Raw genomic sequence first — 11,656 nt, 5'->3', positions numbered from 1 at the left:
CACATTATTAGGCATAGGTAGTTTCAACAAATTTAGTCCTTATCTTTCCCACATGAATGCACTATGCCAAAAAGGCCTTCAGACGACACAACTGTTCTGTCGTCTGAACGAACAAAAATGTGTCGTCTAGTACGGTGTCGTCTCTTGGGGGCATCAGACGACATAAGTGTTCTGTCGTCTGAAAAATCAGATGACATAAAAAACTAAAAATCTTGTGTTGTCTGATGAGTTTTGCATTTTGGGAACATTGTGATCTGTATCTTTAAAAGCATTCAAACAACCGTTTTGTATTGTCTGATAGACAAAACAACCACAGAATTTTTTAAATGCTATTGTGTGAAGCATATTTGCAAGACTTATTTGTGTGGTCTGAATGCCCTTAAATAAGAAATATGAAACCTCGTATGTAGTCTCTTATCTCATACAACAACAATTAAAGGTTGTGCTAATTTACTTTAAACGATAATTATATGTGGTTGTAAGGAGCATCAGAGGACAATTAAGTGTCGTTCTACGCTAGGTTTGTATGACATTTAAGTGTTGTGTGAAAGGATTTGAAATTATACATATGTGATGTTGGGAAATGGTTTAGACAATGGATATCATATTCTTTCTGTTATGTCAGTCTCATTACGACGACAATTTACTGTCGTTTGAGATTATTTAGACGACAAATATTTGTGGTCTGAATGTAAAAAGGACCACTAATAATATATGTTTTATGTTGTCTGTAATCACATCCAATCACACTTATTTGTTGTTGTTATACACTTTAGCCAATACTTTCAACTAACTTATGTTGTTGTTTTGCCTTTCAGACTACAATTTTCTGTTGTCTCATTGTCAAAAAGACAATAGACTTCTTATTGGTTTTTGTGTTGTGTCTATGCAGCTGCAACCACACGTTTTGGTGTGCTTTTGTTGTAGCTTGCAGTTTGTGACGACACATTTTAGTAGTCCCCTGTACAATTGGTATGCATGCATTCTGGAAATTAAAATTAGCTATTCCTGAAACCATAAAATCCACATCCAAAATCATATTGCAATTTCCATTAATCCACCATTGTCGTCTCATGTACACAAACCTAATCATCGATCAGCATCAGTTCTAAATGACCCATATCTACTAATCTGGGCAGCCAGCAAAATATATACATGCAGTACTGCTTGCTAATAAACCAAAAGCACTACACAATGTGGGCAACCAACTAAACAACATAGCAAAATAGCTAGCAGTACTGCAATCAAAATCTGGCCTATATATATATCAACTTTGCATGTCCAAAAGTTGGTGCTACATATCTTCAACTACTAGTTAACCTACACATGCACTAGTTATCTTTGAACTTCATAACATACTTTGCCCACTCTGCCCGGACAGCATCAACATTCTCCATTGTGTAATAGTGATTTGCTTTTCTTTCCCACTGCAAGGACAGAAGCTTAGTTATGCATCACAATGGATTAATCCAATAAATCACTAGTACAATAGATTAGTTACTGATTACCTTAGCACTCTACTCTTGGTTTTTGTCCTCCACTATATCCCTCATGTAATGCATAATCCAATAACCACAAGTCTTATCACCCATCTGCTCCGGAATGCCCTGAAACAAATAAATATTTTCAGTACCTAATAAACCTCGCCTAAAATGGAAAAATGCAAATATAAATAGTTAGCTAGATGGGGAACACATACTGCACAGTTTTTCCATTGAACTGTCTTTCGGCCTTTCCTATGTTTTTGGGCATTGAATATTTTGATGGAGCTTCAACAACAAAATACACAAAATTATGATGAAACTAACAACTTATAAATTGAGAATCGATATCTCCAAAAAAAAGAGGACTAAACCGTTTTGTACATAATACCAACAAAAAACCAACAAGCTAGCTGCACTCACTTGTCCACAATAGTTCTCCATTCACCGGTGATGAGTCGCCTCTTTAGCGGATCCATGAAATACACAACTTCTTCAGTGGGGTTTGCCACCGTCAACATCCAATGACCGCTGGCATTCAAATTTATGATAATCAATACCAACACGAATCTAATTTAGGTACTTGCATTGCTATATTTATGAGATCAGAAGTCAATATTTACAAAAACAAAAATGCATGAATGAAGCTTTCGTACCCTGAATTATAGGGGACCAAAAAAATCTGACCAGGCTTCCCTCTTTCATAAGAAACTGACAAAGAACGAGCCCCTTCAGTCGGATTTCCACAGCCAATGATACCAGTATTAGCAGGATCTACGAAGCCAATCATGTCAAGCATCTTCGATTTCTTCAACACTTGATAAAGGAAGCTGTAAAACCACAAGTCTCAAAATATCATTCAATAACACTGAATTAACAGCTTCATTTAAAATGCATTACAAACCTCATATACATCACAATGCAGCCGGCAGAAACCTCCTTCATGTTGGTCATGGCATACACATCCCTTCTGAAGATGGCGACCTTTTTTAGATATCCAAATAATTCCTCGCCTAAGGTTGTGTGGATGGTGATCCCATCCTTCAAGTTATCATTAGCCCATGTGGCCAACGTCTTAAGTGGTGGAGGCAAATTGGGTGGCAGCTTGTCCAAATCATCATGATCAAAAAAATCATCATATATATCCTTCTTTTTCCTCCTCACAACCTTAATCTTTTCCCGCTGCAATTGATATAAAAAATAACATTGCATGATTAGTATTTCTATATCATGTAATATAGCAGCTCACATGGTCATTTTGGTAAGAATGAAAAGGTTAAAAATGAATTTAAGCAAACTACATTACCTTTGCATCAGTTGCAGTGGGTATAACCCAGTCTCTAGGCCAAGCAATGCATGTACCAATTGCATCGCGGACAAACAGAATCTCATCATTAATAGGAATTGGTAGCAAAGCATTAGCAACAATAGATTTGGTGATCGATACTCGGACATTTTCCTCAGCCAATGGAACACCATGGATAGTTTGCTTGCTGGAGTCAACATCCACTTGAATGATCGTTCCTTCAGCCACTATGTTGTCCAATGAATCTATCGCAAGTTTACACCATGACTGGACAATATTGGTGGACTGAACCTGCTAATTCAAACCAAAAAATATGTAAGCATTAGTCACATTTCAGGCAGCAATGTCATCAATATGGTTGTTGAAATGTAATTGTAAAGAAAAAGAAAAGAAAACTAATTGTAAGGAAAAAGAAAGTAAAGCTAGGGTAGCGATTAATTACAGGCACTTGCACTTGCTCCACAACTGCATTTTTTTTCGGAGTTAAATCATTTCTAACCTCCTCCTCAATAATCGAGGTTAGTTTGATGTTCAGCTCCCCATCCACAAAGACTTCATTCTCCTCAACTACTTTCTGCTGGTCCTCCCTTAAATCTAACTTCTTCTTGGCAGTTTTGGTAGCTTCAATTTCAATAGCTTTCAAACTAGCCTTTTCAAGGTGCCTTGAACAGCTGCCTTGGCCAGAGCCTAAATCATTCAACGGTGTCACAGGTTTGGGTGAGTCAGCTGGCATCTCTTTCCCATTAACCATCGCTTCTAACTTCTGAAACCTTTCCTCCCAAGCGGCTCTTTCCCTAGCAATTTGTTGCTCCATCTCCAACTCCCATTTGGCTCTTTCCTGAGCAATGATATTTTCTTTCTCTTCTGCTAGTATCTTCTTAACACTTACCCTGACACTATCTTCTACATTTAGCATTTGGCGTTTAGGTAGATGAAAATATGCCGAAGGCTTGACGAAGCCACCAACACCACGTACCCTACCAGGATACTCAGGATTTCCCAACGCCAAAGTCAGAACATCATCTGTTCCTTCAGGGTTGATTTCTCCTTCAAACACTTTCCTCTTCAAACTTTCCTGATATAGACATCAATCACAGCACACAAAAATTATCCTTAGGATACAAAACCTGGAAAAAAAAAAGGCAGAACAAGTAATAAACAATTACAAAAAACTGAACTTACAATTTTTTCGACCTTCTTCTTCACTGCTGGCCCTTTGAAGTTGCCGCTCTTGTCTTGCCGGGCCTTTATCCACATCGTAGCAAGATCCAATTCTTCAATCGGTATTTTTTCAGCCTATAAATATGAATAGATACGTGTGACATCATGATCAGTTTGGTGTAAACCGAAAAGAATAACAAATATATTGTAAATAGATTTGTAAGACGAATACTGACCAGTTCTTCTTGGAAGTTAGCATATCCTTTCAGTGACATTCGATGAGGATACTTATTCTCCTTCCTATTTTTTTTCTGCTTTTCACGGAGTACCTATAAAGCATATATAGAATTATGCATTATATTTTAGTATCTGCATAAACACTAACTAATAATGCATAAACTGTTCCACAACTGCATTGTCCAAGTATGGTATTAGACAAACCTGAAATTGTTGTGAAGTTCTATCAGCCACGAACGTATTCCATTCAGATACCTTAATGGATCGATAATCATCTGGAGGGAACTGTAAAAGTTCAGGAGAATCCAGATAGGGAATAATGTACCAGTTCGTTAGTTTGCTCTTGAACTCTCTCCATTTATGGTCGGCTGATGTAATCACCAATTTCTTCCATTCTTTTGGCACCACATAAGCATCCTACACATTAACGAATACAAAGTATCATAGCTTTAATTACTATTTTTTGAAAAAAATAAGAATAATGAAATGTAAATCAGTGAACAGCTAGCAACAACTTATATATAGACTGATTGTTTACCTGAATACTATTCCAAATCTTGTCTTTTTCATCCAAAGGCACATTTCTCCAATCATTTATAGATATTGGGATCTTGGTGCGTGCCAACACCCCAATGTATGACTGCATCTCCTTAGCTGCCTTCCCAATTGGCTCCCCATCAGCATTAGAATTCACCTTTAGCTTCTTTCCTCGAATCAGTCGCCTAGTAATTTTATTCATGGTTACCATCCCTCGCTTAAGCAACCTCAATCCACCAGTGATGTTATCATCATCATCATCCGAATCCTCTGATGACTTGCTCTTTGCAGACTTATGACCGGACGATGACTTCTTTGCTGCCACAGCCTTCTTGGAATTTCCTGCTTTAGGCGGTGGCATACTTCTCCTGGCGGACGCATCCTTGCTGGACTGAGTAGCTTTATGTTTTCGCGGACTTCTCCTAGGGAGGGTAGCCTTGTTGGCTTCTGTCAGTCTTGCTTCAGCTTTCTTGGGGGTAGCAGGTTTACGATTTGGAGAAGTAATAGGTGGTTCAGATACGGTTTTTCTACTACGTTTCATCTGCACCGCCTTTATCCTTAAGGCTATAGATCTAGCAACTTTCGATGTGCTTGCAGATGGAGCCATGACCTGCAATACACAATAAACAAAGTTAGCCCCATATTATATGTTAACAATTAATGTGAATAAACAAATGAAACAAAAACACATAAAACAATGAAATAACAAACACATAAAGCAATGAAATTACAAACACAATGCAACTCAAAATTAAACAACACAGAAGACAATGAAATAACTAACATAATTAGAAGTGTTAATATACATGTTTCATCAAACACATCAGTACATATATATAGGCATTCTAAAACAAATCAATCACGAACAAACAACTTTCACTAAATGTTTTTTTTCCCTCAGCCACGTTCATTGCAGTCATTTTGCACCCATATTGCTTCATCTCCAGGACGCATATAATTGCTATGCTGATCACCATCTATATTATCAAAAGTCTCGATGGATGGCATTGTTGCTTCAAATGGCTGTTGTTCTACTTCAATATCTTCTAACTCCTCATCCGAATCAGCCCCTTGATAGTCTCTATCTGGCACCCTTACTACCACTGACCATTGAGCATCGAGGGGATCCTCAATGTAAACTATTTGCTTAACATGGCTAGCTAAGACAAAAGCATCATTAAGATGACCTTTCCTATTCAGATTTACCAATGTGAACCCTAGTTCATCTACTTTAATGCCCCTAACATTCTCAACCCAATCACATTTAAACAACGGTACCCTAAACTTGTAGTAGTCCAGCTCCCATATTTGTTGTATGACACCATAGAAGTCCATATCATTAGTTTTGGGATTTTTATCCTTTGCACTAGAAACTTGCATTGCATCAGCCACCAAAAAAACCCCACTGTTTTGCACTGATCGCACATTGTCCCGCTCCTTAGTGTTGAAATCAACACCATTAACCTGGTATCCACTAAAGGTCGGCACTACATGATTCGGTCCACTTGACATCCACCTCATTGTTTCCGAAACATTATTGTCCGGAAACTGCAGTTCATTTGAAACCTTCAAATCAATAATAGATTACATTAGCGTAATGTTGAAATCTTATTTTTTTCAACTTATATATTAACAATCAAGTATATGATCACATACCCTCTCTTTTAACCAGACAGCAAAGGTCTGGTTTTGTTTATCCTTCAGCCACTTTTCATTTTTGGAAAACCTTGGATTGAGAAGCTTCAACAATTCCAGATGTTCACTGAATATCAAACACACAAAACTCAATAATTTAAGTAACAAAATATTGAATCAATTCATGGACTGTAGGAAAACTGATGATAATTAAAAGTTTATGACTTACATGAAATAAGGACTTGCATCCTCGGTATTCTGCAATATACACAGATGTGCTTGATGCATCTCCTTGCCATAGACAGAAATCATGGTAGCGCCTGATAGCGGTTTGGATGCATTACGGGCTCGTGGTTTGGAACTTTCAGGGATTCCAGCAGTAGAAGCATCAGTAAGCATACGTTCAGTGCAAAACTCAACAGCCTCTTCGACAATATATGACTCTGCTATGCATCCCTCAGGATGCGTTCGACATCTAACCCACCCTTTAAAGACTTTCATGTACCTCTCGAAGGGGTACATCCACCGAAAAAATACTGGACCACAAAGCTGAACTTCTCTTACGAGATGCACAGTTAGATGGATCTTAATGTCGAAAAATGAAGGCGGGAAGTACTTCTCCAATAAGCAAACAGTAACAACCAAGTCTGCTTGCATTTTTTCCAGCTTCGAAACATCGATCACTTTAACACATATTGCCTTGAAGAAAAGGCAGAAGCGGATGATCGCATACCTAACCGGCTTCTCAAGAACAGAACGTAAAGCAACAGGAAGAAGAATCTGCATGATAGTGTGACAGTCATGCGATTTCAGACCAGCAAGTTTTAAATCCTCCATAGAGACAAGATTCCTTACATTTGACGAAAACCTAACAGGAACCGTCATTTCAAAAAAAGAGCCACAAACTATTTTTTTTTCACCAAGCATCAAGTTCCAACTAGCTAGAGGTAATTTATCCCTTTTGGCACCAACTTCTGGGTTCAAACCAGACCTAATACCCATCTCCACCATGTCCAAACGCCCTGCAACCCCATCCTTTGTCTTCCCGGGAATGTTCAGCAGCGTACCAATGATGGCATCACAACAGTTCTTCTCGATGTGCATGACATCGAGATTATGTCGTACCGGAATATATTTCCAATACTCTAGTTCAAAGAAGACAGACTTCTTTTTCCAACAAGGTTTGCCTTGGTCTTCAACACCCTTGGCAGGAGGAGAGCGTTTCTTTTTCCCACACACACAATTCAGACCCTCTACTCTAGCAAACACCTCCTCTCCGGTTAATGGTAGAGGAGGTAGGTCCTCCTCTACGGTGTTGTCAAAAGCAACAGCCTGTTTCCTATACGGATGATGTCTAGGTAGGAACCTGCGATGCCTCATGAATGCCATTTTTTTACCTCTTTTTAACCTATAAGGTCGAGTCTGGTCAAGGCAAATTGGACAAGCATTATATCCTTTAACAATGCTACCAGACAAGTTCCCGTATGCGGGAAAGTCATTAATAGTCCACAGCAGGACCGCTTTCAATTTGAAGTAGTCCCCTCTTAGTGCATCGTATACTCCCTCAACCCCATCCCACAATACTTTCAGATCATCTATTAATGGCTGCAAGTAGATGTCGATATCGTTACCAGGTTGCTTTGGTCCCGATATTAACAATGTCAACATCATAAACTTCCTCTTCATACAAAGCCATGGAGGAAGGTTATATGTGACCAGTATAACTGGCCAACAAGAATACTTGCTGCTTAGAGAACTATGCGGGTTAAATCCATCAGAAGATAGGGCTAGTCTGAGGTTTCTAGGGTCGCTACTGAATTTTGGATATTGTTTGTCAAGTAATTCCCAAGTAGGAGAATCAGCTGGGTGTCGCATCATTCCATCTTTCTTTCTACCATACTCATGCCAAGTAAGATTCTTAGCTGTGTTGGTCGATTGATACATTCGTTTGAACCTTGGGATTGGTGGAAAGTACCATAAAACCTTTGCTGGTATCCCTTCTTTCACAGTTTTATCCCTACCCAATTTCCACCTTGAAACACCACAGTTGGGGCAGATAAGAGCATCTGCATGCTGTTGTCTATACAAGATGCAGTCATTAGGACATGCATGAATTTTTTCATACTCCATCCCTAAAGCACTAAGTGTCTTTTTCGCTTCATACAAAGACAAAGGAACCTGATTCCCTTCAGGAAGCAGACCCCCAATCATGATAAGCATATCTGAATAGCAAGCATCGGTCATTCCATGCTTTGCTTTCAAATTGAAGGTCTGAATCAGACCATTCAGTTTGGTTGTCTTCGTACAACCTGGGTACAAAGGTTGATCCCCATCCTCTACATACTTCAAAAACTCATTAGAGTCTTCGGAAATCTGCTCATCCTCACTTTCTCCAAAGCCCCAATCATTCTCCCCTATCCCAGGTTCCCAATCTACAGTTTCAGATTCAACTCTATTGTCATTCATAGCAGATGTAGTAGGTTCTCCATGCCACCTCCAATGCTTATAACTCTCATTAATACCATTCCAAAATATATGATCCTTAATAACTCCAACAGAAAATCCCTTCGTGTTACTACATTTCAAGCAAGGACAAGAAATCTTGTTTTTGTTATTGGCATTAGACTCGGCCAACTTGAGAAACTCTGCTACTCCTAGCTCAAACTTCTTTGACCTTCTATCAGCATGCATCCATGACTTATCCATCTTAAATATTTAGGTTCCTTCATATATAACAAAACACACTTAAATATTGTCTCTATGTCAAAGATACCGTTGCTTATACTTTTACTATACAATATACTCATTAAGACTAGTACTACTAAGAGTGGTCTTAACACGTACAAATTCATTCACATAGAGCTGCACCAATTACATCGATCCATGACAATTCTAATGATCAGATTTCATTCCATGCTCAAACTTTTATTATACAAAGTAATACAATATTCTATCAAGAAATAAAAATGAACTTATGATTATACTCAACTAGCCAGCAGTAAACATATAATCATTTTGTGTAGGCAAAGATATGAACAAAAGGATAATTAGATAGTTGCTAACTACATAATGTATAAAGCACAAACATTGAAAACTCACCAGAAATTTACAGAAAAAAAGCCTTCTGTTTTTCTCTATACTAGTACTAGCAGTGAGCCTTCCTTCGCAAATCCTTTTGTTCCACCAAGTTTCCCTATCAAGGCCAACAAAATAGAAGAAACATGTTACAAAACATAAGAACTATGGCAGTTCCTTTTCATAGTCATGGATCTCATGGGCTTAGCAAGTGCACAAGTATTTTCTACATGGGGCTACACATCTAAAAATGACATCCACATAAAGTCATTATACCTGAACAAATTTGTAAAGGCCAAGTATTGACATAAGATCAGCGCCTATAAGCTATAATCCAAAGTCAACATAACGCTGCAAAAAAGAGGGGAAAAATATAGAATTAGTTATAGCCAAAATATATAAAGGCTATATGCAGGTTAAATACTTAAACATACAAGACAACAAGATTATAACCAAAAAAATACAAGACAACAAGATTTAAACAAATTAAACCTAAATTAGGCATACATCAAGAGATAAAAGATTGGGAAATTAATTAAGAAATGGCTAAATTGTACTTTTGCACTGAAAATAAACCATCCCCAGTACAAATTAAACCTAAATTAGGCATACAACAAGAGATTTCTTTTATAAATTTATCTGTACCCTTCTATCATAGCTAGAATCAGTCTTGGAAGACATTTGCAACCTCATTAAATGTTCCTTTCAGTTCGGATGTGAACTGTATTTTTGCAAGTTAATACAGGCCAAATCAAAGTAGGTGCAGCGTTAAGATAATAAGCTCAGTCTTAAACCAAAAAATAATGGAATAGCCAATTTTGACTGCCATCTAATGCTAGTAAACTGCTTAGGAAGCTAGCCATTTTACCAGAGCAAACTTTCAAGTTAAAAACACACTAAACAAACCTAGAAAATAGACCTAGACCTGGGCTAATTATTCAGCAGCAGACGGAACAGGAGAAAGTTCAATCTCAAATATTGACACTATTTTCTCAAATGCACAATTTTGATTTCAGAAAACAATTTTTGATAATTATTGACAATAATTATGACAATAATTATTGATAAAGCATTTTAAAGGGATTTGATGAAAAACATTAACCATAAACCAAATGGGAAGGAAAAATACTAAGCTCAAGATAATACAGAAAACTATTAATTGTTATATGTATCACAGATGCAGGGCCACACAGTTTCCTTCTATCTTGTCTTTCCTTGCAAGCATACCTTACTTATACAGAAATGAATCTTTGAAAAAGTTAAAGAAAAAAAACCAGTTTTGGAAATAGTAAATATTGAGGAAAAAGAAAGTACCTTAGCAACGCACTATTACATATTTGAGTATAAATAGACAGAGGATCACTCTCAAGTTAAAACTCTGGAACTTTGAGAGCAGCTGTTGTCCTTGCCTTATACCTGTACCATCAAAATTAAAATCATTTCGGAGTTGACAAAGCACAAAGAAAAAGTGAATCTGGTTTTAGTAAGCCCCATCACTTACTAACATTACCAATAATTCTCTATGTTAGTTCCAAACGTAATTCGCTATCCCTAATCAATAACAGACCCATATCAATTTTCCAACCAAAAAAAATCAAAAAATCTCACCCAAGGTCGTATTCTCTGTAAAGCCTCCAATGAGACATACTCACACCAGTCAAATATTATACTACTACAACCCAATACCTAATATGGAAAAGAATTGCAGAAATAGTGAGCAGTTAAGATTTATATATAATAATGCAACCATAACTATCACTCTGTGCATTCACATGATCCACAGATATGGAAAATCCTCAAATTACAGGGACACAAAGGACTGGGGACTCAGTTTTAGATCAGAATGCATTTGCACCGTTAAGAAAGGAACAATATAGTCTGCCATTTCCCCAGTGTTAACAGCACAGTACAAATAATTTAAACTTGGAGAAACAAGTGGTATCCATTATCCATCTTTAAGAGATATTTAATCCATATCTAGAATGCAAAACAAGTAAATATGATTAAACTAAAAATTGAACTCCATAGCTTCACCCTTCAGTCATATACTTTTCCTAAGAAATTCAAGAGAGCAAAATTCTACAAAATATGTCAAGGCTGGAACTTCCATCCATTTGTAGCAAATATAACAAATCTTCCATCAGAAAACTAAGATCCAGTTGGATCTTCCAATGAATCAGTACCAGTAAAAGAAAGGTAGTTAAAGGAAAAACCGCTCTCTTTC

General features: G+C 37.3%; 3 protein-coding genes across 3 annotated transcripts; all 3 read right to left on the bottom strand.

Annotated features, from left to right (window-relative positions):
* Positions 1-1,056: 1,056 nt before the first annotated feature.
* LOC121052003 lies at positions 1,057-3,042 on the bottom strand. The gene is made up of 7 exons (XM_040515816.1): positions 2,788-3,042; positions 2,386-2,663; positions 2,138-2,311; positions 1,905-2,012; positions 1,700-1,769; positions 1,509-1,607; positions 1,057-1,427 (listed from the first exon to the last, which is right to left on the bottom strand). Exons 2-6 carry the CDS (start codon positions 2,433-2,435, stop codon positions 1,518-1,520), a joined length of 492 nt encoding a protein of 163 aa, XP_040371750.1. The 5' UTR covers positions 2,436-2,663; positions 2,788-3,042; the 3' UTR covers positions 1,057-1,427; positions 1,509-1,517.
* A 384-nt stretch (positions 3,043-3,426) lies between these two features.
* Positions 3,427-9,958, bottom strand: LOC121052319. Its single transcript, XM_040517055.1, has 8 exons — positions 9,709-9,958; positions 9,457-9,550; positions 4,724-5,332; positions 4,390-4,602; positions 4,185-4,277; positions 3,970-4,083; positions 3,489-3,862; positions 3,427-3,436 (listed from the first exon to the last, which is right to left on the bottom strand). Exons 3-8 carry the CDS (start codon positions 5,327-5,329, stop codon positions 3,427-3,429), a joined length of 1,410 nt encoding a protein of 469 aa, XP_040372989.1. The 5' UTR covers positions 5,330-5,332; positions 9,457-9,550; positions 9,709-9,958.
* On the bottom strand, positions 5,620-9,063 carry LOC121052318. Its single transcript, XM_040517054.1, has 3 exons — positions 6,587-9,063; positions 6,379-6,484; positions 5,620-6,288 (listed from the first exon to the last, which is right to left on the bottom strand). Exons 1-3 carry the CDS (start codon positions 9,061-9,063, stop codon positions 5,620-5,622), a joined length of 3,252 nt encoding a protein of 1,083 aa, XP_040372988.1.
* Positions 9,959-11,656: the final 1,698 nt, after the last annotated feature.

This window comes from Rosa chinensis, chromosome 3 (assembly GCF_002994745.2).
Source record: "Rosa chinensis cultivar Old Blush chromosome 3, RchiOBHm-V2, whole genome shotgun sequence".
NCBI classification, from domain to species: domain Eukaryota; kingdom Viridiplantae; phylum Streptophyta; class Magnoliopsida; order Rosales; family Rosaceae; genus Rosa; species Rosa chinensis.
This window is presented reverse-complemented; position numbering and strand designations above follow the sequence as displayed.